This window comes from Anser anser (assembly GCF_964211835.1).
Source record: "Anser anser genome assembly, chromosome: Z".
NCBI lineage: Eukaryota > Metazoa > Chordata > Aves > Anseriformes > Anatidae > Anser > Anser anser.
Genome location: NC_139723.1, coordinates 34639098 through 34665405, shown reverse-complemented (window position 1 = coordinate 34665405; position 26308 = coordinate 34639098). Strand labels below are relative to the sequence as shown.

At 47.6% G+C, this 26308-nt stretch overlaps 1 protein-coding gene across 9 annotated transcripts in view; it reads left to right on the top strand.

Moving 5' to 3' along the window:
- Positions 1-26308, top strand: part of PSD3 (pleckstrin and Sec7 domain containing 3) — a 110221-nt gene that overhangs the window by 11790 nt on the left and 72123 nt on the right. For 3 of the 9 annotated variants that reach the window (XM_083817049.1, XM_083817044.1, XM_083817048.1), the window contains exons 2-6: positions 1856-1964; positions 7243-7642; positions 9355-9428; positions 14551-15616; positions 16945-17337. In XM_083817049.1, the coding sequence (XP_083673175.1) occupies positions 1961-1964; positions 7243-7642; positions 9355-9428; positions 14551-15616; positions 16945-17337 (1937 nt within the window). In that variant the 5' untranslated portion in view covers positions 1856-1960. Of the gene's footprint in view, positions 1-1855; positions 1965-7242; positions 7643-9354; positions 9429-14550; positions 15617-16944; positions 17338-20123; positions 20368-20488; positions 20512-26308 lie in introns of those variants that run through there. The other 6 variants (XM_083817051.1, XM_083817050.1, XM_083817052.1 and 3 more) reach the window with 6 other exon arrangements.

Sequence of the window (26308 nt, the reverse complement as noted above, 5' to 3'; positions counted from 1 at the left end):
ACATCATCATGGTCATGATATAATTCGTCTTTGTGCTAGAAAGTCTTTGCTCTATTTCTCCATGCTTTTCCTGAAGTATTTGGCCAACTAGAGTTAGGAGGTCCATCAAAGTAGCTATTGGAGCCCTAGTAATGGATAGTTAGGCCAGTGAATGATAAATACATCCAAGAACCTCATGTATGACTGCTCAGTTATTACACGTGTGAGCTGGACTCCGTTCTGCAGAACTGGGTCAACACAGAGGTGTGGGAGAAGTAATAGGGAAAAAAGTCCAGGAAAGCCTGGAGCAGTTCTAGGGCACAGGGCAAGATGGTTATTTGTCAGTGTGGTCTTAGAAGAAAATGTAATTGTTGTAGAGCTGGCCTTGGGGGAACGTATAGATTTGTGATTCCATCCATCTCTGATTAAAGAGCCTTGACCGTGTGTTGCTGTGAATTATGTGTCTCCTGTACTTTGAATTTCTGTTTGTAGCTGACGCTTACCCTAAGGTATTTGTTGGAAGTGCATGAAAGTTATTATTGTCCTGGGGGGCAGAATGTTCCATCTGACTTTTTTTTTTTTTTTCAAGTATTTTTGTAAGCTAGGGCTTTTGCCAGCGTGAACCATGAAATGACTTGATAAGCTGTAAGAACTGGCTGCCTAAGACATAAGATGTGAATACAAAGGTCACTGAAGAATTTATAGAGTTAATGATTTATTTCATCTGTCACTTCAGACAGAAGAATTACAGGCTTTGTCTTGCCCAGCTGGATAGCAACTTAAAGCTGACTGCAGACAGTGTTTGCACTACACTTTATTGCTGGTGTATACTTCATCGTGGAGATTTGATTTGTCCTCACCTGTGCAGAAAAGTAATTTTAATGTTAGTCGTGCAGCCTCTCTTTCCTCTGAGAAACTGGACCTTTCTCTTTCAAATTGCTTCGTATGGGTAGGAAGCAGTGGGTATGTGCTGGTGGCACCAGGCCTGCGTGACACCAAGATGCTTTATCTGCCTGTCCATCCATCCTGCCAGCTGCTCCCTGCTAGCCAGGAGGACCACCCTGAGCCTCCTCATGACTGCACAAGCAGGTTTGACTTGTGTGGTGGGATCATAAAAACAGGATGGGTTGTCATCCTGATTTAGGTGGTGGTGGTCAGGCACAGGCCTGGGATCCTGAGGACAGGGAGGACAGGGATTGTAAAACATCACTGGCCATGTATTTGCTTGCCTTATTATCCTTTTTCACATTTCTGGCCCTCCCTGTTCTAGTCCTATCTACTCCCTTTCTTCACCCCAGTCTCTTCTCAAAAAAAAACATCCTTTCCAATTTTTTTTTCCCCATAGGTCCCAGTTTTGTGACATCCTTACTTGAATTTACTGTTTCTGATACTGATATTCGGATTCAAGAAATGTTTGGACAGTGCTGTCAGACATACGTGATTTTTTGATGGTCCTGTGCAGATCCAGGTGTTGGCCTTGATGATCCTTGTGATTCCTTTCCAGTTCCGAATATTCTGTGATTCTGTGCTATGGCCTAGGCACTTTCAGCCTGATATGGTTAGCCAATGCTGCTGGCCTTGCAGTGGCTAAGACTGCTAAAGGGGCGTGGTGTTGGCTGCTCTAATGATCATTGCTTGATACTGAAATGTTTGGGTTCAGAGACTCAGAGATGAGCCCTTCAAAGGCAGTGTGAGTTCGCACAGGTCTGCCGTTCTTGATCTTAGCGGTGGTAATGGTGTGATGCTAATAGAGATAAATGAACAATTAGCGCTTTGAAAATCCTTCCTGACAGCCCACCTGAATGGATTTCGTGTTCCTGCTGCCATTTTTTTTTTGCTAAAAGATAAATAAGCTTTGTTTATTTTGACTCTGCAGGCAGAAGCACTTGTGTGGGATAATGATGTATCAGCTCACGCCCAGACTGTTGCCAAGGCCAAATATGAATTTTTATTTGGCTTGGAAGAAGAGAAGCCTTCAGAAATGGGTAAGTGCTATTTATCACTAATGTGTGCAAAAACATCCTCTCAAGGCCCTCAGGAAGGAATTGCCGAAGCTGCTGCTGAATGACCCCGCAAGGGCTTGCTCGCTGTGCTACGCTGCTCTTCGCTGGCACGCAGTGCAAGTACCAGACCAAAGGACCCTGATGGTTTGGCCACAGCAAATGGCAGCAGTTCCTTGTCTTATGCCCCCACCTGTCTCTTTGGCTCACCTGGGCCACCTCGATGTGACGGTGGGGACTTGGGTGCCGGTCACACTCGGCTAAGGGGCTGGCGGAGGAAACCTCAGCCCTTCTCCGCAGTGGAGCCATCTTAGCCACGCGTCTGCACTCTGCATGCCAAAACATGGCTCTGCCTGGCAGTCCTTCCAGGAATGCCCTTCGTGAGCCGCACGCTGCTGTTCCTACAGCTAGAGGTAGATAAGATTTTAATTTAGATATTCGAGGTGGTACCTGAACTGCTCCCTCCTCTGTATTTAGTAATTCATGTTATCCAGACATAGTATCTAATTTTATGCCTAAGGATCAGTCTTGTTTCTATGTTTTTCTTGTAAACAGAGAGCGTTTTCTACCTTTTCCCAGTCCAAGCTTAGAAGAGAAAAAAAAAATAGTAGTTACTATACCTATTTCTTTTGCTTCATTTTAATTACCACCAATCCCTGCCCTCTTTGCAAAAGCATTTCCTCAGGCTGTTCTCTTTGCACCTTGATCCTTTCTAAATTGCAAACTTTCTGGAATGTCACTTTTAATTAAAGAAGATTCCCTTCCTGCCAGAGAAGGGCAGCACTCTGTACAGAAACAAGCTGTGTATGGTCTTCCACTTCAGTCAAGAGGAAAAAAAAATAAAGAGAAAAAAAGAAAAAGCAGAAGTGAGCTCTGGAAAGTGACAGTTTCTCCTGGATTTTCTAAAGTTATGTCTTCCACTTGGGAAATCGTAGTTGCAGAGCAGGGGGAAAAACAAAACCACACAGATGCTCCTGTTTAGGAATTTTGAAAACTTACAAATTGCCACAAAAATGTATATCACATTATTACATGAATCACAATGACCTCATTTCTTGTTTGGGGAGAGACAATGTGAGAGCACTGTCAGCAGACATTAGTACATTTCCGGAGATTGGCATTAAATAAAGCATACTGTGTCTAATAAATCCAAGTGAATCTATTGTCATTACTAACCAAAACAATTATCAAATGTGATGAGCATTCTGTGCTGCATGGGTACTTAGAATTAAAATAAAGGGCGGCTTTATTGGCTTAAGTGTGTACTTTGCCACATTTTTCCTGTGTTGCTTCTTGCCTTGTTTCTGAATCTCCTTCTGTACCTTTATTAATCAGAAACTAACAGTAGGGGCTAACAGTCAGTGAAAAGGGTGAATTCCAGGGAGAGTTTCCAAATATTTAAGTGGTTAACATCTCACATTTGTGAATTGTACCCCAAAACTGTGTTGTAAAGGTGCTTTTTCTATACCATTACGCCCACAGAATTAATGACTGTGATAAAGACCAAGCAGAGTCTCAGAAAGGGCCCCTTCCCTTACGGCAGATTGGTCCTTCTCCTTTTAGCAGATTCACAGAAGTCGAAATCCAGATGGGACCCAGAAGAGTCTTCTCGCCCTGTCTCCTGGCCAGCTAGACCTGTACTTGGCCAGCCTGGGATTTGCAGCCCCCTTTGTCCCTTTAGCTGTGATAAAGGTCTGCCAAACTGTACTGCTTCTGCTGTGTGTTTTCCCCAGCCAGGATGAGAATATGTGCTCTCCTCAAAGCCCCTGTTCCCCCCGCCCAAAACTCAGGTTCCCTGCTGCACAGCATTGTGCCTACCCAGTCTGGTTTCTTGCTATCACAGGCAAAGGAAGTCTCCTCCTCCTGGAAGATGCCTGGCCAAAATGGATGCATGAGAATGGTGCTGCCCCTTCTACTTGTTTTCTTCAAGGTTTCAGTTGCTTATTTACTGGAGGTGAATGACGACTGGGCTGGCTCAGATCACAGTAGATCAAACCCAGGACCCTGTGCACATAGTCATAGTTTCCTTTGATTTAACCTGTGTTGAAGATGTCATGGCATATCTGCAGGGGATGAAGACTGTTTCGGAGGAAGCAGCTATGCCTGAAAGTCCTTCTGTCCTTCTCTGTGTTAGATGGGGAAGGGAAAAAAACACCACCGAAAATCCAAACCAACCTGCTACTTTCTAAAGTTGCTTTTAAAATAAAGATGACATGGTTTTCATGGGTCAAAGTATGTAAGGTTTCAAACAAATGAGTGACAGCAATAGGGCCCAGGAGCAGCACTGGTGTTTAAACTTAATCAGGAGAACAGCTTGTCGCTGTGGGCAGTAAAGCTGAACTTTCATTTATCTGACCTAAAGAGGTTTCACTCGTGCCTTGGCTGGCCTCAGAAAATGAGAACATAATACATAAGCTGCCGAATGGCTTAATTAGTTCTGCCTCCCAGTTTATCCTTTCTCTCAGACACAGCCATATTGCCGAAGCCCTGCTGGATGCTGTTGAGAGTATGATTTTTTTAATTGGGTAGTGAAATACTTGCATTGGAGAAGACACTTCACAGAGAGGGACAATGACTGGGGGATGGTGTAGCAAACACTTCTGTTTGCCTAGGTCTCTCTCTGGAGACAGCAGGCTGTTAATGAGCTGCTGTGCTGATTTTTGCCTTCCAGGTTTAAGCTAGCGGTCATTTTCACAGGTGAGAGGAGAAAAAAAAAACTGTTTAAATGTGTGTAGAAGAGGTGTTTCATTGCTATATTCAAATGTACGTGCTAATAAAGCTACCACATTGCAAACAATTCCTCTTTTTTCTCCTTCACTGCCCTCGGTCTGTTTTTATTTGGGAGATTTGCAATCCCAGATCGTCTCTGTACTCGCCTCTTGGTCTTCAGTGTGTGACTCTCCTGTCTGGCTTTCCTTTCTCCTCTGTCCCTGGTTCTCCTCTGTCCCTGGTCATCCTCCTCGAGGCAGGGGGGTAGATGTATCGGCACAGAAGCAGGCCCCCGCACCCTCATTGTGTGCAGGGAGGATGAGGGGACACACATTTTCCTGCAGAAGCCTGCTCGTGGGGCTGCACCCTGCCGCCTCCACAGCCTCGCGGCCCTGCTCCTCGGTGGAACCCCAGCCCTCTGCCTCCAGCAAAAGAAAATATTTTCTAAAATCTGAACGCAGCCGGAGCGGACGTCTCCTCAGCCGTGTTAACATAAAGGGCGCTTGTATGGGTCTGGAAACATATCCTCCTCTGGAACTGGCCATGCAAACAGTGGTCTCTATTGAGCAGCTCTATCTCTTAGGCTTTGGCAGGCTGCAGAGTACTGATTGTTATGACTTTGCAGTTCATACATTTAAATACAAAAAAAAAAGAGTTTTGACAAAATGAGTTCTAAAAAGTGCTTCCTCAGGGAAAGAAAAATAGGGGGGGGACACCCTACAAAATAATTACTTAAAGAAACACGAAATCCAAGACCTCCCTAATCCCTGTTATTTGACGAAAGAAATCCAAGGGAGTTGTTAAGAAGCAAATATCTTCTTAAGATTCATGAACAGTCTTTTCTCTGATACTTCTAGGAGGGGAAAGCTTTCACCCCTCCTCTGTAACTAAGTGTATAATCTCATTCTTCACAAAAAAAACCCTGTACAAGTAGTTCCCGGGTTGCTATGCAAATCTGGTCTTTCCCAACAGCTGCTGGAAGGAGCTTGTTTTTGAATTCCTGGTGAAACAAATAGCTTTTTGGAAAGCCTGTCACTTGCTGTTTTGTGTACAGTGAGGTGTCATGAGGCAACTGAGCTCATTTAACAGCTTGCTTCTGCCAAAAGAGATGGTCCCAGCCGCATGCTGCCACGGATTGTCTCATGCTAGCTCTTGTGCTCATCTGTTTTCTTAGCAAGTGTAAGCCAGCAAAAATGGAGTAAAAAAAAAAAAAAAGGTCTAAAAAAAAGGTTTAGTTTCTCTTGGCAGTGCATGCTGAATCACCTTTCCAATGGTCAAACAGTGCCAGAGCTGACACGCAGAAGAAGATGAAATATGTACCTTAACCCATGCCACATACCCATTCCTGAACCTAAATCATGGAAATGAGTGCATTTGCTCTAGGATTTCTTTGGCTTCTTTCAGGAGCTAAGGAAGCACATAGTGGCTGTTTTTTTTGTACACCCTTTTTCACAAAATCACAGAATAATTGAGGTTGGAAGGGATCTCAGGAGATCATCTAGTCCAACCTCCCAGCTCAGGCAGGGTCCCGTTGAGAACATTACCCAGTATTGTGTCCAGACGGTGGCCCTATATTGCTGATTTAAGCAGCCTTGAGAAAGCTACCCCGTTACCTTTCTGTATTGCTGACTTCCTAGGTTGACCTTTGCTCTTCTGCTTTGCTTACTTTCTCTGCATCACTTCCAGTCATGCATGTCCAGCTCTGCTGCATCCTCCTAGCACTGCATAATGTGACACCTTCCCACTCTAAAACTTCCCTTACATCAAATTTGCTCACATACTGCATCATTCTTATATTAGCATGGATTGCTAACTGTAGTCTTCCCCAGCACTTTAACCACATCTCTGTCCATTTCGATAACACCACCCTTTGTCATGTTTTCCTTTCTTGCTCCTTCGCATTTCCAGGCAGTCTTGAAAGTCTAGGCACCCTGGGCTGCTGTTTTCCTCTGCAGTTCTGCTTCCCTGTAAAGGTACAAAACAGTGTTTTCTGAGGGTTGAAGGGCTGCTGATTGCAAGTCTACGTTGCAGTGACCAGAGCCTGTGAAGATGTGTATGTCAAATATTCGTTTTAGGTATGTCCTGCAACATTTAACAGGGGTACCTGCGAGACTGGATTCCTGCACAGCTAAAACCTGTGGTGCCCACACGCTCTTAATTGAAATTCCATCGTTCTGACGAGCCTTCTTGAATCTGTAAGCTTAGTTTTTGTTCTTTCTGGGGCTCTACTGCCATTTCTGACACAATGAAGACCAGCAGGAGTTTTTAAGTGGTGGTGTGGTATCACTACATTTTATCCTAATTGTCCCTGATGTTTGCTGTCTTCTTTGGCTGGCAGTGAGGCATTACGCGAGGTCCATGGCTCTGCAGGAGGAAATTGCATGTCTTGTGACCTGCACTTGAAAGCTGGGTAGTTCAAGTTATCATAACCTACAGCTGCAGGGAGGAGATTACCACATCCTTGACTCAGTAAACAACAAAATTGTTTGAAGGCCAAGGGTTTAGTACAAATAATAGTTAAAACATGGGCTGTTTGTTTATTGTTTTTTTTAAGGTGCAGAATTAAACACTCAGCAGCTAGGAAATGCCAGAGTTGAGGCAGTAATTACCTCCCCATTTGTGGGCTGCCGGCTGGAGCAGCGGAACGCCCTGACGCCAAATGCACAAATATTTGGGGGCCTGGTGGTGCTGTCAGCCCCTTGGTGGTGGCTGGCCTTCTTCAGACACCCGGAGCATACGGGGTGCAGGCCGAGCTCAGCAGCGGCTGAGCAGAAACGCTTTCCCAGAACAACAAAGCCAAGTCCACGAGGCACAAAAGGAGGGGCTCAGCTGGCTGACTTGATCGACCGGCCATATGTGGATGCGGTGGGGCACAGCTGCATCGTCACTTATCCTCGCCATCAGCTCCGCTTCTCTCCTTTGCTACAGCCCTGTCATCTTTTGAGACAAAGGAGGTAGGCAGCACACAGACGGAAGCCCTCCATCGTGTTGTAGCCTTGGTTTATCTCTAAAGGCTTTTGGAGAAACAGTGTACTATCCTGCTGCTAAAGGTGACATGATAATGAACATGTAGAAGACATCTAATTAAAATTACATGGGTAGATGAAATTCTGGCTTGTTGCCACACTGTAAAATGTAACATGGTACAGCAAATATCTTTCCTATTCACAGTTCAACACTTTAACGAGCGCCTTCTGCTCTGGACCCCCGCGTTGTTTATTGACCACCATTCAGCTTACTGAGGAAGGGAGTCTCATTCACCATGCTAGCTTGCTGAAGAGTACCCGTGCAACGTCCAGCTGCACCTTTAGCAGCAAAGACTCTGAACCTGGGAAATGCACGTCCCTCTATGCCCTACTTTTATTTTAGCTGTGTGCATAACTCAATATCCAGCTCCTGGGGTGCTTTGAAGACTGCTTACCCAGCTTTCTCTTAGCCCAGCTAATTGATCCCGAATCTCAAAATGCAATAAATGACATCCTCTCACAGGAGTGTGTCTAGTTTCCTCAGTAGCTGCTGCAAAGACGCAGGGTTTCTCAGATTGGTAAGCAATTGTGTTTTTTGTTTTCGCTTTTTTTGTTTTTAAGCCGTCATTTCTACCTTGAAGTCTGGAGTGGTTTCTTTATTTGAGAATATCTTTCCACTTAAAGTGCTTTTTGAGGATTTTAAAAAGATTCTTTAAAAATACAATATTTTAAATACATAAATGCAGGTGGATTCAGGGAGCTACAAAGTCTTCACTTTATAGGCGCTGTGAGTGAGTGTCAAAGGAGCTGTGGGTTGTCACTGCTCCAAAAGTTTGTGCTTTCAGCCTGAGGTTCTTAGGGAGCTTTTTAAATGTTTCTTGATATCACTGTATCTATCTGCACTTGGAAAATCACCTGTTAGGAGCTTCCTTTCTAAATCACAGCAATGGAAAAATTATAAATTTAGGATTCTTTTCGGATTTGCCATTTGAATTTTGAGCTTAATGCTTATATTTTCCAACTTTTTTAAACCAAAACTTAAGGTTCTTTCTGTCACTGCAGGCGGTGTGCCTTTAAAGAAATGAAGTGCTTTGCATATAGCAAGACCCACTGACGTCAGGGTAGTGAGCCCAGTTTTTTCCTTTGTATTCCCTCCCGTTCCCCCTTGTGCTAGCAGCTGTTTCAGTCTACCCTTTCGCTTTCCAGGGTAATGACTCTGGGGACCAAGCTATCTCACTGACCATCTGTGGCCCATGCAGCAATTTGTAGTGGATAATCCCTCACACTAAGCTCTCCCAGCACGTGCTGTATGTTAGTTTTGGACTGGGTCCTCTTCTGAGCTCACTGTGGGCCCGCGAGCTGCCGCGGCAGCGTGCCCTCTTTCCTGCAGCTTGGGGAGCGATGAGGTGCCCAGTGGAGGGCTTTTAGTTCAGTGTGGTTTGAGTTACACCGGAGGCTTCCAAACCCCATTTACCACTGGGAAATGGCTAAAATCTGTAGAAGACATATGTAACTGAGACACAATGTTATTTACCTAAGGCTTTCCATCAGAAAGCACGTGATGTGGAATAGAGCTAGAAGACTTGCAATTGTAAAAAACCACACATGCACACGCACATATATTTTACATGCTGCTCTCGTCATTGCTTTCTTTGTGGACAGGCTTTACACTCATATCTCCTCCGTCTTCCTTTCTCAAGCAGTGACAACCTGCCTGTCACATCATCACCGACTGCAGGAGCCGGAGCTGAAGGAGCTGGTGGAGATGCTCTTGGTAAATGTACCTGGTGTTGGAGTGGCTGTCCTGTGGCAGACTGAAGGTTCACCTAATGCAGCCTCTTGTGGCCAAAAACCAGAATTTAGGGAACTAAGTGAGAACTACACAGAGCCGTACTTCTCTGGTAACTTCTTCCAGCAACCTGCGGGTCAGAGGTTTCCTGAGCAGCACGGGATGACTTGGTCCTTGCTAGTGCTGGATGGACGGTGTCCTGTCCTGTGCCGGTCAGTTTAACTTCTGAGCTGTCAGCCACCACTGGGTCTGCGCCCTTGGGGCTCACCAGTGACCCTCTCTGGTCCTCTCTTTTTGGGGTGAGGGATCCCAGACTGCATAGTCATTTCTTATGCATAGGCTCATCTGTATCCTTGGCTCCCCTCACCTCCACTGTCTGTGTGTTTGCTAAGGCAAGCGGGGAAGTGGCAGTGGCATTTAACCTGTGCTTACTTTATAGGCACCTCTCCCTTACCCCTTCGCCCTGCTCTCCCTACTTCTGTCAGCTCCTGTATTTCCACCAAGCTGTTTTTTGCGTAATGCTGATGGGCTGGTGGAGGCCTGGCTCCAGCTTCCCCAGGTGAGCAAGCTGCCCAAAAGCCCAGAGCGGCTGCAAGCTGCAGAAACATGTGCGCCCAGTGCGTGCAGCAAGATATGGTCATTTGCAGTCTGGTTAGAAATCCTCAGTGCTTGCATCGTGTAAATCACTCAGCTTTGGCTAACACAGGACTATCAACGGCACGAAGAATGACATCATTTGGCAAAAGGGCTGCTGACGGTGGTGTGGCAGCATCCCTGCTCTCCCACAGGCAGGGGCCGCTCCAGCTCAGCCTGCGCAGGCACAGCTTTATAAATCCAAATAGTTTTAGTTACCACTGAAGTTGCTGCCTGAGGGAGTGCACGATGCCTGTGGCTCCCCCTCTCCAGAAAGGTGCAGGAATGATACCGTGCCGTAACTGCTGTGATCTGTTCATTAAACTTTGTCACCCAGAGATCATTTCCTTGCAGTGCACCCATTGTTTTTACGGCCCTAATTTGCCATTTACAAATAAAGGCAATACATGCCCGCAACAGGAGAAGATAAATGGTATGATTCCACATGCAGTCTCACCTATGTGCTGCTAGTGATCAGCGCAAGGAGCTGTGGAGAGATAAAATGCAAGATGCCTGCACTGTTGTGTGAAACCTTCCAGCTCGGTAACACTGAAATGCCGTCAGGCGCCTTCTGCTCTGAAGCCAGCACGCCACTCTCAGGATCACCATTCTGCCCCTTTATTCCTCTACGAACGCGGTTATAATAACCGGCAGTTAAGCACAAACATCTCCCTGGCATATCATCAGGCAGCCTGTGCTGGAGGAGATTTTTTTTTTCCCCCTGCAAGCTGCCAAGGTGGACTCCTTAGCTCCGGCGATAGACTGAATGAGACTGCAGTTCCCCCATCAGTTTCATAATACTCAGAAAGCTTCCATTTACATCATTGTGTGCAGTGCAGGGCAGCAGCTGCCAGGAAATTTGAAACTATTTTGATTCCAGTTGACTAGAACAGCAGCAATTGAATTAGCTGGTATCGCTATAGATAAACTGATGATCTGTGCATTTTATTTCTTTGACCAATGGGTAACTGCTGGAGCTACAGTAACCTCTGTGAGTAAGGAGACTGTTCAAGCAAATATATCTGATTTCTCTAGCTAGCTAATCTGTCTATCTATCTATCTATATACTGTATAGAGAGAGAGACACACACCATTCTTTTGTAAAATGTACCTGTAAACAAAATGTCTGTCTATGCTTGTAACTTGTGTTTTGCTTCCTAGAATTTCCTTTTATTATGCTGTAGACAAGCTTGATTGAAATGGAGTGGCTATTTACCTATGAAATATCATATCTATGCCTGATTTAAGTCATGAATTCTTTCAACCTCTAGTCATAAGAAAGGCTGACAGCTGCTGTTAGGTTATATTTGCCCGTTTTCTCGCCACTCGCCCCCGTGCTGTTTTAGCTCTTTCTCTCTCCTTTTCATTTTTTTGCTTTGTTGAAAGAAGCCACCTTCAATTCAAAGTAGAAATTGGTGTTACCTGAGAGTGTGTGTCCTTTCATTGTTTGTTTGGTGGTGGGTATTTTTTTCCCTGCTCATCTTCAGTGTGGTCCTTAAATTTTGTTGTTGCCTTTCTAGCCTTGTTTGTAATGCAGTCATATTGGGGGATGGGGTTGCACAGGATATGCCAGTAGCTGCAGCAAGACATGATGCTGTGGTGGTGGATGGGAATAAGGGAGGAGTTTCCCTTAAAGAGCTCAAGCTCCTCCAGACTCGGGCACCTGAAGCGGTGCACGGAGCCACGGGGAAGGCTTTGCCCCTTCCAGGAGCAGGTGGTGGTGGTGGTGTGCTGCAAGGAGCAGAGGCCTCAGCAGCGCCTCAGCAGCGCGGTGTGTGGTGCTACCTGACGCAGGGGGAACAGGCTGTCGCTTTGGTGCCTCATTTGATTTTTTTTTTCATCAGGCACCGAATTAGGCAATGTTTCTCCAGGATGCTGGGAAGGCGAGAATCCCATTTGCTTGCGGTCACATATTGCAGCAGCAGAAGTCCTCCCAGAGCATAGCTGCTGTGACCTCAGGGTAGAAAAGGCCTTAAGTTTGTACTGTGAAGGTGCCCAGGTGAAACACTTGCAGCTTGCACGTGTGGCAAGCTCCTGTACGTCTCTATGTGCCTGTGTGTTCTGTACTCATGGCTTTTCCTGAGTGTACCAGGCTCGCCAGAGGGTTGTGTTTGCTTCGGAGTAGGTTGTGAAAGACGTTCAGGAGGAGAAGCAAAGCAGAAACTTGTTTGGGACTGTTCACTGCTGCAAGCGGCGGCCATCGGTGATGGATGGGGCGTGCAGGAGTGTGTGCGGCATTCACTGCCAGAAATAAGGCCTCCTCTGTTTTCCCTCCTGTCAGTTCAGAAGCTAAGATAGCAATTAGCAGAGACGAGCCTGGCCCCTTGGCAGGAGCTGTGTGCGGTGCCTTGTTGGGGCTTGGCCTCCAGTGCATGTTGGCTGCATCCCAGCCCTGTGGGGGGCCGGGGGGACACCGATGCTCTGGGCTTCCTTCCAAGGGGCCTGGAGAGGTGTGTGTGGGTCAGAGAGAGGCGTGGGGCTCCAACTTGTGTGGGCACTTCCCATTGCCTTCCTTCGGGATGTGCCGAGGTGGGGGCATGGCCATGTGCTGCCCCCAGGTGCTGGGATTTTGGGGCTGGAGGGGCATCTGCCATGGGGGGCACCCCCTCTGGTGGGTCTGCAAGCTAAGAGATGCTGTAGGTAGAGCTGAGCCCTCCAAGAGGGGTTTACTGACATCTACAGTGGTGGGGCAGCAACTGGCATTAATGCTGCAGCACCCTAGCATCATGTGGATGTGCAACCAAATTTATGTACATTGGGGGCTGTTTATCTGGGGCTCCCAGTCACTTAGAAAAAACACTGTGCCTGGAGATGCTTGTGCGGAGAAAAGATACCACTGTCTTCTTCAAACTCATCTGGTACACCCACACCTGTGGGCTTGGAAACTCTGTGACAGAGGCAGGCTAGCAGTGCAGATGTGGACAGGGCATCCTTGCTCCTCACAGCCTCATGGGACCTTTCTCTTTGGTCAGAGGCTGTGTGACTTTTGCAGCAGAGGTCCCTGCTTTGCCCAGGCACTGTCCTCAACAGCAGCTGAGTCATGTAGGTGAAACCCGACCCACTGAAGTTTCATTCTGGAGTGATTAAATCAAAAGCATGGAGATTCTGGAGAACGTACTAGGGAAGAGGCTGTGGTTTGGTGTAGTCTGAGTCTGTCATTTTGATCCCATGCACACACACACTATGTGTGGTATTTACCCTGTGGATAGAACTACTGGCTAGTTAGCTGCCAGGTGTGACCTGCTTCTCCTTGTCTTTATAAACCACTGGCAGATATATAGCCATGTTTGTGTGGTGCTGAACTCACGTTAAATTAGCCTCCCTTTTACCTTGAAAATCATTAACCACAGCGATATGGCTTCCCCCTCATGAATGGCTTGTGGCCAGCTCAGAGAGGAGACGGGCATGGGTTTGCAGAGCAGCACCCAGTGATGCACCCCCAAGCAGGGCAAAGTGTCCAGATGCAAGTGGGTGTGTGGTTTCAGAGCTGTCCCTCTTGACATTTTTCGGAGTAGGTGTTTGGGTCTTGCCCCTTCATTGTTTGGTTTAAAGTAATGTAAACTCCAGGCTAGGTCTTTCTAGAAGTGTGCAGTGAACGCAGCTGCTTCTGCTTTTTTCCAAAAGTTCAGCTCCAGCTTGGACTGTAATATCAGGTGGCCAGATATGCGTCAGTGTGCTATCCATGGGTCCCTCTGAGAACAGCTGATTCTGTGTTACCCGAGAACAATGGGAGCCACTGGGTGCTCGGCTCCTTTGAAAATGCCACCATCAGTTTTCTCTCCCTCTCTGTTTACATCGGTTTGAAAAACAGCACGAGGAGGGGGGGGTATCGAGCTTTTTGTGAAGCACTGAATTTACTTTTTTTAGCAGAAAATGTGAGCTACTCAGGATGCGTGTATTACTGCAACGTGACCTTCACTTACCTGAGTTGTTAAAGGAGGAGGGTAGTACTGGCAGAAAGTTTAATTGCCCATTAATTGCTGTATAATTCAACTAATTGGTTTTGTGGAATATATGGGGTGTGGCTGATTACCTTCCTGGTGTTTCATCTTTATAAGTGAAAATGACCTAGAAGTATTTTTTAAGTGAAACCACTAAATATGATGCGTGCTGTGGATGGATGTTAAATTTCTGAATATCTGCTTCCTTCAGCCTTTGTGTTTGGCGTGTGGCCTCAGACTATTCATGGGCCACTGGGACCCTTTCTGAAGTGTAGCAGACATTTTTGGCATTCCTTCCTCGGCAGTTCAAGCTTCCAACATAGGGCTGCCCAAAAACTCGTATGCAAGAGGACCAGTTGTGGATAACTGCAGTGTGAGAGCATGCAGAAATGAGTTAAACAGAACGGTATTTTCCCTGCAGGGACAAACACAATTGCTCTGTTCTGAGAAGGTTGTGATGGGGTGGTTAGGCTTTTTGCTTGTGCACACAGTAGATAAATCCACACTCTTTTTTTAATTTTTTTGTTTGGCAGGTAGTGGCCATGGAAGTAATACATTGCTCCCCCACACCATCATCAATGAATTTCCAGAGTACGGCACTATAGAGCCAAGTGGAGACGCACTGAGGACATCATCAGAGGGCCAGGCAGAGCCTGTGACGTGCAGCCCAGAAGGACGGGACGGTCACCAGGTACCTGGCAGGCCTCCTCAGCCTGCGGCTTCTGTGGACGAGTCTAGAGCTCACGCTAAGGCAGCGCAGCTGCGTGCTGCAGAAGAGGACTTACAACCTGTGGGTAACGTGCCAGAGATTATGAAAATCTCTCGACGGCTAGAAGCAACAAAGGTGCAAGAGAGAGCAAATACTTCTCTTGATTCAGAGACGCACATGGAAAAAAAGAACGTTCCTGGCAGCCAAAATGTGCAGGCAGCCAGAGAACCAGTTCCAGCAGGCCAGGAAAAAACCTCAGACATGCCTCTTCCATCTGAGCGAACAGCTGAGGAAAAAATGCATTTGATCATAGAGAAAGATCTGGCTGCAATATGGACTGGAGAAAAGCAGTCCGAGTCCTTGCAAGCCACCAGTAATAAAACTGAGGAGGTCCACACAGCAGAGGAGACAAGCTGTCATAGACCATCTGTGACGAACCTGGAAGCAGCCAGCAGAGTGGAGGGGTGGGCGCATTTCGAGGAGTTTTCAGCGTACAGTCAAGGCAAAATGCAAATCGGTCCTGAGAGGAGGCTCTCTAAAGAGGCAGCTGTGAGCAAACATGTAGAATTTCAAGGGGTGGAGATTTTATGGCTGCAAAAAGCAGAGGAGCAGAGCAGAAAGAAGCATTCACTGCTGGAGACCGCATCCGTGGAGAGGAAGGCATTCCCCAAAACATCCAGCCACCCTGTGCCACCAATGGTCTCCCCGGGCTTGGTTACCTTGCCGGACAGTGCTTGGAGCGAGGTCTGGGAAGACCCCAGGCTGGGAGCTGCCTGTGGAGCTGCTCCTCTGGCGTTGCTTGATGAAAGTGGGGAGGATGAAGTTTTTGTGAAGGACAAAAAGAACCGCGGAGAGGAGGAGACCACTGTGCTAGTGAGAGGCCAGAGCAGGTGAGATGGCTTCTGGGGGTTGTGGGGCGCTGGATGAGTGTCTCTTACTGCAAGCACGGGACTTTTGCCTACCCCTTTAGGAGCTGCTGGTTTGCCATCAGTGGCAACTGATGTTTGTCTGCAGCATGGTGGAAATGGTAATGGTTAGTGTGCAGTGGTGGCCAGTGGACTGAGTCCTGTCCACACTGTGCTGCTGGAGTTGGAAATCAAACTCAGGTTTGGAAGTGTGAAAGTGTCTCTTCCAGTCTGCCCAGTAATGGTTGTGTGATGAAGCAGCTCTGGCAGGTGTAGCTAGGATGGCGTATAGTTACATATAGGCAACACACAGGCCTGGCCATATGTGCCTTGCTAGATGTTCTGGTTTCGGGCCAAGTTCATGCAAGCACAGTGTGAGCACTTCTGTGAGGCTGGATAATGAAAACATTTAGCCAAAGTCACTTGTGGGTAAATGCAGTGATGTGCTTTCTGTGTTGTCTACCTATTCATCTATGTATATTTATGAACTGCAGGCTGTTCTTTGTGAGAGCGTCCCGATTTGCTTGCCCTTTGCTCCTGACCATGTCTGTAATGGGGTGCGGGGTGCCCCACAGCTGCGGGCAGGCCAGCGGGGCTCATCGGGGAGCACCCAGCCCTTTGGGCCCCTCAGGACTTTGCTCTGGTTACTGCCTGGTACCGCGATGGTTTCAGCACTGATGGCGGACAGACGCCATGAACATCTGAGATCTGCCGCTGCCAGGCCTCAGGCCCTGCTGCCGGGTGAGGGCACGCAGATCTCAGCTTTTGGACAAAACGAATGTATGTGAAAAGCTGCTGGCTTCCCTCAGCTAGAAGGAAAGCTCAAAAAAATAGCCAGTAACCATACACAGTGCTCTGCCCTCCTGGTGCCACATGAGGGCCAGGCCCATGGGGCTTCTGGGCCGGGCTCTTGCTTCCCTCTCATTTTGGAGGCCCCCACCAGCCCCCCAGAGCCTCTGGCTGGGCTTGTGGCTCTGGCCTGGCCATCAGGGATGGTGCTAGCAGAGAGTTCATGATTTCATGAATGCATTAGCAGCTGATGTTAACTGTTAGGCAATATCATGCCTCCCCCCCCAGTGCTTTTGCTCATCAGATTGTTTCCTTTCATGTCCCTAGGACTGTAACAGAGTGGAGAGGGAGATGGTGCCCGTTGTGAGCGGAGGTGGTGTGAGGTGCTGGTGGATCATCCATGGTGTGGTCTTCTGCACGAAGCACAGACCTTTCTGTCCAGAAAGGCGGAAAACAAGGAGGTCTGCTCTAAGGTCCAAACCTAGCTGCCAAACTGAAAAGAGCTGTTTGTGCTTAATTTCTAGGATCATGGAGGAGGGGGAAGCAGCCATGGGAGGATATGAAGATGTCCTTGGACAGAGGCACTCTGACGTCTCCACTGATCTGTACAGCTCGCAGTTTGAAAACATCCTAGACAATGCCTCTTTATACTATAGCGCAGAGTCACTGGAGACGCTATACTCGGAGCCCGATAGCTACTTCAGCTTCGAGATGCCACTCACTCCGATGATCCAGCAACGCATGAAGGAGGGCAGTCAGTTTTTAGAACGGACTTCAGCCTCGGGACAGACGGATGTCTTTCAGCTTCCCCCTGACGGGGAAGCAAAGAGCTGCTGTGAAGGGATCGCCAACGGTTTAAGGGATGTAAGCGAGACACTCTTCAGAGGAGATGTCACAGAAGTTCCCCGTTTGGAAAGGTAAAAGTAGTGGATGATCTTTGTGTGTGTGTGCTTAATTATTCTGATGCCTGTGTACTTAAGCAGACTGTCTCAGAGTGTAGTTATGACTCTGCACGCTGCACGTTTTCTACACCAAATGATTTTCAGTGTAACAGAGTCAGGTGCGGAAGAGAAAAGAGCCATCCAAACCTGCTGTTTGTTAGAAAGTACAAATTTACGTATTTTTTTGTAGGTGTCTCTGTGATAGTTATATCAATAAAAGGCTGGCCTGTATTGTGGCATTTGTGGGACTTGTCCCTGGAGGAGTTAGGTACCTGCTATAAATAAACACTCTTCATCTCCAGTTACAACTGAATTCGCTTACAGCAATTTTAGGAAAAATAAAATCTGGTGCACATGGACAAGTTGTCCAAATACGGCTTATGATCTGGATGTTATAGATGTGTCTTTCGGCATGGCTTTTTCTCTCGTGAGACCAGCAGGAATTTTGCTGGTTTCTTCAGCTGGGACAAGGTTTTGCTCCCACTGCGTCCTAGCAGTTGCGCTAGTTAACTGATTTGTTTTACTAGTGCAGTAGCAACTGACTGAAAGAGGAAGGAGTGTTGTAAAAATATTGAAGATCTCTGTTTAGGTAAAGGGAGAGGCAGAGAAAGCTAGTAAGAGAAGAGTTATGTGAGAAATAAGCACTGGGCTAAGTGGTCAGAAGATGCTGTGTATTTATATAAACTCGCTATATGAGCAAACTTCCCTCATAATGTGTCGATCAAAGGGAGATGAGAATATTGAAAGGCAGCAACACACAAAGTGGGGGAGATACAGCCAAAAGCAGTAATGTTTTTTTTATTACTCAGCAGTAATGAGGGGTGAGAGGCCTCACAAATGACAAAGATGCCTCAGGTTGCCATCCTGCAGGGACAGGCTGTTATCTCAGAGCCCTTAGACTGTTCCCTTAGATGGGACTAGTCTAGTCTAAGTTTTCCAGAGCATGAGTGGCAGGAGATCTTTTATGTGTTTTAGTCCTTTTGTGCAAGTGTGAAAGATGGTGAAAAAGGGTGTTTAAATCTTGTGCAACTTTGAGCTGCTTGGTGCCAATTAATAAAAAGTGACTGCTAATCTGCTACAAGGAGTTTAGAGCCAGAAACTGAGGTCAGTCCTGATGCTTGGCAGCTCTTGCTTCCGCTAAAACCTAAGATTGCCGTAAGACTGGAGTAGTGGAAGACAAACAGCACATACAAACCCTGATCTGATACCCCATAGTTGTAGCCTCAAGTGTCCCGCATAGTGAAAAGTACCATCAAGTAAGGTCCACATTGGCTTATTGAGGCAGAAGTTACAATGAAGACAAGGTGAGCTTAGGTAATGCTTGTGATCATGTTGGTTGCCTGTTTAGTATGAATTTCATGCAGAATGAAGTTCGATTGAGTTTAAATTTGCAACCATAGTGAAATACCAAGAGAGGCCTTTAAAAATTCTTTCCAGTCCCTTCCCTTACTATAAAAAGAAGAAAGAAACGTTCACAACAGTGGTTTTGTGACAAAGCCCTACTGTTGTAATCTGCAAGGTGCTGGTAAGAGCAAACCCTGAGAGCTCGCTCTCTTACGGCAGGTACGGATAAGGAGCGTAGCTGCAGCAGAACTGCCGGCCACAGATGTGCCCAAATGGATAATCCTCCAGACAATAACTCAATTAACCACACCCCCACGGTGATATTCTAGTATTATATCTTATTACACCAGGGCACAGATGGCTGGCAGATCATGTATGCTGTACTGTTGGGAGCCGGAGGAGAGCCATGGCGTTGTCGTGTGCTGTTGAGGAGTGCAGCGTGTGTGCTGGGGGTCGCATGGGATTTATTTATGGGGGGATTGAGGCGGACTGTCACCGTGATGCTTGGTTTGAACCAGAAATACCTGCCTGAACTGCAGGTGCTATTCCTAAGAGGAATAACAGTACATGATTGTGTTGCCTGAAGCAACCCTGAACTGCTTTTCTCACCCGCATGTCCACACGCGTGACACTCGTGAGGTACCCTTCACTCCTTCTGCTACAGGACAGCGTTTCCCACAGCACTGCAAAACCGTACCGGCGTCGGGGATGTTACAACCTCAGCGGAGAGCCTGCCTCTTGCTGCCTGAGCATCGTACGCTTTCCATGAAGCTGCTGTCCTGCAGCGCAGCCCCGAGCCACCGGAGGGCTCCTCGGGCACAGGAGCAGCGGCAGCAGCCAGACCTGCAGGGAGGGTGCTTGCGAGGGGGACGGTGCAAAACTGCACGGTCAGGCACGATGATAAGCCTGCCCCCCGCCTTTTTTTTTTTTTTTCTTCCTGAAATCAGCTTCCAGCTGAAAGCAAACAAAAAGCAAAACCAAACACTGTGCATCTCCCTGTGTGCTGGTATCTCTGTGATGTAAAAAGCGCATGGGAAAGTGCGTAGGGGGGAGTACACATCCCGGGACCAGCGCTCATTTATGGGGGAACAGACTGTGAAATACTGACGGCTCTTCTTGGTCCCGCACAGGAGGAGAGGGTGGATGTGAAAGTAAGAGAGTTAATGGCTTACACCTGGAAATTGCATGCAGTGTGTCTATCACAGAAGGAGAAGCAGGTGTGGTGAGGTTGTCTTGGGAGCAGGTAGTCAGCACCACAGGCCTTTTGGGTCTCTGTGGAGGGATCCTGAGCATTAATGACACACGGACCCTAGATGGCGTGAGGTTTTAAAGCACAGCACACGCATAACCAAGTCTTCTAATGAGTAAGCGAGAGGGTAACATCCTTTTCAGCTCTTAGGAAATCACTGGCTCTGGGAGGGGTCAGCTCTGGTATGTGAAGGCCAGTCACATGCCTTCAGAACTAGAAAAAAAAAAAAAGGGAAAAAAATGATTAAAGGCTCGCGGGCTGCAAGTTCCTATGGGCTTCTTCGTGTCCGGATACTTCGTTCCTGCTGTCCTATCAGCTGCCAGCCATGGTTAAATGCAGTAAGTCCCCACGCAAGCCGTGTGATGCTGACCATGCCTCCTCTGACGGGGACCTGTGGTGCTTCCTTGGGACAGGTGGGATGCCAGCTGGCCTGCAGGTTTTTCGTGCAGGTCCTTGCAGAAGGACAGGTTGGCTTGCTTTGGAAAGCAGTCCTTTCCCAGCAGAGCTTATTTGCCTTTTGCGTCTGGCTCAGAGGAAAGGAGAAGGGGAAGCTTGAGGTAGTTGTGCGTGGTGTTTGTGTTCTTTCAGGAACAACTTCAGCTCTTGTCATTATTTTGGGTTTAACTTCCTTTGTAGTTGTGTATTACTCACCTCTGGCGAAAAACAAATTTTTGCTGCTGAGGTGGGCTTGAGTTTCCCCAGATGGGGGGGGGGGGAGAACTGGGAGGAGGGGGAGTGTGCGTGAGTTTTTGGACCTGACTGATAGCCTCTCCGTGTATTAGAGCACCACGGGGGTCCTCATAGGGCATGCGGCAATAACAATGTTGTGTATGGGCTGCATTTAGTCCTGTTACCTCCAAACTATCCACGCAGAGGCGTGCAAGTCCCTGCAGACACCTGTATGCCAGGATATGGCACTCCTCCTGTCTCAGTTTGGTGTGTCATGTTGAGAAAGAGAGGGGCTCAGGCTCAGCATCTGGTTTTTAGTCTTACTCAGAGAGGCAGGAAAGACGAGTATTTGCAAGGTGCTGCTGAGCTCGAATTTGCATGGTCCAAAGTAGGTGTAATCATTCACGCTATATCACAGTGGGAAGAAGGTGTTTCTAAAGCAGTAAGATAAAACTCACTTTCTCCTCAGGTATCTTTGCTATCTATATACACAGTGAGCAACAGAACATCTGTGTCTAAAAGCATGGGGTTCTCTCTGTGATGATAATCTTTATACTTTCTAACTTTAAACAGAGAATTTGTTTTAGTCACCTTCCTGCATTCTTTGTAGCAGACTTTGCATTCCCTCTTCCTTTCTATGTTCTGATCGTATCAGAACAAGAAAGGAGGAAAAAAATCCAACTTCTGGCATTTGTCTTCCTGAGTTGTCTTGGAAGGTGTGGTCTCTGTTGGTAGGACATAGCCCAGGATTTTTGCAAATGCAGAGAGAAAAGAAAAAAAATCTGTATTGCAACTCCTAATCCTCAAAAATGCTAACTATTTGCCACCTGCCATCATCTTCAAAGAACTGCTGTTGCTCAGCAAATTTTGCAAGTCCTGTTGTGTGTTTTTTTTCTTATTCTTTTTTTTTTTTTTCCTAGCAGTGCAAACTTGAATTTAGTCACATATGTGTTCTTCCATAGTTCAAGGGGTGGTGGTGGGGAACAAACTCCTTAAAGCAATCTGGTAGTTCTCAGAATAAATGCACATGAATGTAGGCTGTACTTCCCAGCGATTGTCAGATTACTGAGTGTTTGGGCCTCTCAAATTCTTGTAGTAGTTTCCAGCTGTTTTCCTTTTTCTGCATGTAGGTCATTTCCAGTACTTTCTTTACTTGTACCCTGCATACTCCTTTTTGGAGACAGTAAACTTTGTTGATAGATAAAACACAGTTTTGATTCTGCTCTCCTGGTTGATTCTCCTAATTTTCCTCCCATTTTATCAGTATTCTGTATGCCAGTTAGACTGCTGGCTTTCAGTTCACATTTTGGTGTTCGTGTTGGTTTTTTTTGTGTTGTTGTTTTTTTTTTTTTTTCCGTGTTAGCTTATATTTGATTTTCAGTATAAACGTGAGACTCATTACTTGCGTATTTAATGTGTAACCTTTATTCATTAACTTCATTAGTCTCTCTAGCAGCAGCCTGGTAGGACACTTTTCCTGTTTGAAGACTCCCCTTGTGACTTGGCTGATATTTTTTTTTTTTCCACTTAGCATGAAATCTACCCAAGGTCTGCATGTTCCTAAGTGGCTGCTTTTTGTCCTTCATAAACGCCTCGCTTCAGAATGAACTCAGGGACCCTGGAGAGCTGGGGCTCTCAGGAGGTGTTGCCATCCATCGTCCTCTGCTTTGGAAGTATGGAGAAGCACGTGGTGAACGGTGTTCAGATGAGTGCTGGGTGCTTCAATGTTCACCACAGCCCATTGCTGGGTTTGGTTTTTCCATCCTCTCATCTGGGTGTGCCCTTAAGCAGCGTAGTTGGGAGCAGTTGCAACTTCCTCTCAAGCTGGTGTCTTTTTTGGCTGCCTGGGTCTGCGAGTTTTGGCGAGCTGGCCCTGCTGTGATGGATGGGTCAGTCGCGCTTCTTGCTGCTCCTGCTGCTGGCAGCGTGTGGCAGAAGAGGAGCTCTCTGTAGTTGTCTTTTTCTGCCAACTCTCCCCTGAAAATACCCATTTAGAAAAATGGGATCTACTTCTCAAATCACTACAATGACAGCAGCAGCAGCTGCAGTTTCAGCAATTAGGAAATAAGCTCATCGTTTTTGTAAAGAAGGAGTGATGCAACAGTGTGGTGAATGGGACTGTACTCTGGAAAGGCTCAGAGTGAGCGAGGGGAGCAGAAATCACCATTGAACCTGTCTGGCGGTGGGTCGAGGCTGTTGTGTTCTCAGGTGCCTCTTCAAAGTTGCAGAAACTGTATCTTACCCAATCTTTTTTCCTTCAAAATGCAAAGAAAAATGTCCAGAGTAAGGAAATGTGTTCTGAGGAGTATTGCTGGTTGTTGTCACAGAAGATTGAACGCATCAAATGTGTCTGCAGCCAGAGAGCAGGCAAGCACGTGCTGGAGTGCATTTGCCTGCATGTGGGCTACTGCATCTGCCGTTGGTAAATGCAGAAGCGTGGATATGGCATGTTAGATCCAGGTAAAGACAGTCCAGGCGTAATCTGCAGCGGTAAATTTCTGTAGCTCTTCTGAATCTGGTGGCAGCATTTTGGCAGATGAGGATTTGTGTCACAGATCAGTAACTTCAAAAAAACAAAAGTTTGTAAAACTGCTTCTAGCTCCTAAATAAACTGTTGTTTCAGGGAAAAAAAAAGGGCTGCTGACTCCTCGCCTCTTCAGGTCCCAGCCTCCTCCAGAAATAAAACAAACGAAACAAAAATCCAAGAGCCGACAGAGACAGAAAAGAAAAACGCGTGGCAGCCGATAAGTTCATGGCACAAAGCGCTCAGTATAAAGTGGCTGTCGGCGGCTCAGCCTCTCAGCTGGCGTGCGTTGGCATGTCTCCATTAAAGCCAAAGCCATGTAGGTCAGGAAGCCTCCATTCACCAAAACCTCTGCCAGCCCCAAGCCAGTGCCGAGGCGCAGCCTGTTGTCTCATCCATTAGCCACGTATGGCTGCCGGTCAGGCCCCCTCCGAATTACTGCGGGTCACCTCTCTTCCTCTGGGTTTCTGCCGGGAGAGAGGGAGGCGGCGAGGAGGCATGCAGGGCTTCGGAGCCGATGCAGCGGCGCCGGTGAAGAGCGGGGCACGTAGCGTGCGGGTGCCTCATTAGCACAGCTGGGTGAGCTGTGGGATGTTGTGTTGTTTTTTTTTTTTTTGTTATCCCCCCCCCCACTTTAATTGCTGAAGTCTGTTTTTTTTTTTTTTTTAATTATTATTATTATCTGTTCTTTTTGAAGAAGGGCAGCCTGTTTCACTGCAGGGTCGCAACGCAAAGCTGCTGTGGAGTGATGCTGCCCGCACCTAAGTGCTCAGTCGGCAGCTTGCAGGGGAAGGCACAGCGCCCGAATTTTTACAAGTCTATTTTCCTCCCTGCCAGGGGACCGGCCGGGCCAGCTGCCCTGTTAACACACGCGCTCCTGGCACCCATCTCCAAGCAGTCAGCCCGAACACACGGGGCTCACGTGCGGCTCCGTGAAGCGGGTCTGGTGGAGGGAGGCTGCTGGAGGCAACCGGGCAGAGCAGCGGGGAGAACCTCGCGGGCTTCCCAGGTGTGCTCCTGTGCCGGGGGAACCTGCAGGAGCAGCACGGAGAGATGTCACGCTGGAGCTGAGCTTTTTCGGATGGAGGCAGCCAGTATTTAGTGCATCGGGTCTGGTTTTCCTCGCGTGTGGTGTCAGGTGGGCTGGATCTCCTGGCTGAGTGTGGGGCTGTCCTGATGTGCCTGTCAGGAGGGGTTTAACCCAGCCTAGGTGTGAATGCAGCTGACAGAAATGCTTCTGGTGGAGGGAGCTGTTAGAGCACACACCGCCCTCTGTGGAGTGGGACAGGTTTTCACTTTCCATGCAGAGGGGCATTAACGTGGTGGCAGCCTCTGTGCCATCTGCAGCCCCTGCCATAGCAATGTAAGGAGCCTGAGGTTGAAAGAGAATCAAACCTAAAGTATTTTTAGCAAAACATTTGTATTTCAGGTGGCAACGAGCCAGCAAGTCTGTGTAATAAAGGACACGCTGTCTCTCGGAAGGATTGTAATCCTGTCCCCGTGTGTGGTGGGACTTTGTGTCCTAGCACTGCGGTCCTGTAAAGATAGAGTTTGGACTTGCTGCAGTGTAAGCCTACCAGAAATGGCATTTCCTGAGCATATTAGCTGTTAGCTCCCTGTTTATGATCGGCAGGAATTTTTTCAATCAAAGAAAAAGGCAGATGATTACAGGGAGCAAGAGGTTATTTTTAAGCAGCAGCGTTCATTTCAGTTCCTGGAAATGGCTTCGCATACGCATTTATTGATAACCGATAACAGATTACAGGGTTTGTTTGCTTGTTTATTTGTTCTTTGCTCCTCTCCTCGTAGTGTGAGACAGCTTAGGTGCTCTTTAACGGATCCTCAGCGGGTGCTCTGGGTTGTGGAAGCCGTCCTCCCTTCATGTGAACTCACGGATGCTGTGCTCGTGGGACACCCAGTGAACTCAGCTGCCGCACAGTGCAGCTGTGTCAGTCCTCAAAGAGTGATCTACTTCAAACGTGTCTTTGAAGAGAATCCGTACGTAGGACTTCAAAGCTGTTTAAACCATTCGGAGTCAAATTGCATAGCGAGTCATCTGCCAGGAAAAGGCTTTATTTATTTATATATTTATCACAACCCCTCCCCCCCCCCCCTTCCTATGGTTGAATTTTGGAAAAGCCCTGGAAGTGGAGGTAACTGGCACGGTGAATTGTTGCTTGACGTAGTTCTGTGCTCGCTGCTGGCCCTGAAGAACCCGGTTCAGAGCTGTAGCAAAGCTGCAGCGAAGCAGCTCCCAGCCGGTCTGCGTGATCGCTCCACTTGTAGCAGGAACTGACTCACCGTGTCCTTGTGCTGCCGGGATTTCTTTCCTTCTGGGGCTGGGGTACTCCTTTCAGAAACCTGCCCATCCAAGCGCTGCTTGTCAGCTCCTTTGAAACACAACTCGGCTGGTGCCGCAGATTGTTTCCGATCGGCTCCGAAACGTGGAAGCAGATTTCTGGCTGAGCCTGAGCCTTGCCCTGGCAGTTTGCAGGGCAGGGGTTCCTCGCCTCGGGGCAGGATGTTTCACAGGGCAAAGCCAGCTCCCTCTGCAATCCGGGCTGGTGTCAGTGGCATCCCACTGCTCCTGTGTTTCTGACGCCCCCGCCGCGCTGCGACATGAGAGCCGCTGGTGGGGGGCTGTTTTGGAACCAAAAGAAGGAAAAGGCTTGGAGTGAAGGCATTTGAAACAGAGGGACAGTGCTGTGTTGCAGCGTTATCAGACCTGGTTTGGTTCCCTGGCGGATGCCGTGCTCCTGCTGAAGGCAACATTTGTTCTGGCCCTGGTTTCAGTGAGCCAGAACTCTTCTCCACCCTTCCTTATTTTTAATAACTGCTCTGTTTTGCTCTGATGGACTTCGCTGGCAAATGCCTGACTTAGTCTGCCTTAAAGAGTTCTTTCCTGACAGATTAGCTCAAAATGAAGAGCGTGCCGAGGTCTAATGCACCTGAAACTGCAGGTACTCATGCTAAAGTTTCCCTTTTGCAGTTTAATAGTCTGGGAGGTCTAACCTCTGTGAGAGACAACATGCTGTATCCTTGCCACTAGGTTAGTGGTCTTGCTCTGCTGTTGCCTGAAAGTTGCGGCCATTTACTGACCGTCTCCAGCATCGCTGCGAATGGTTTGAGTTTTGCATACACTGAGGGGAAAAAAAAACAAA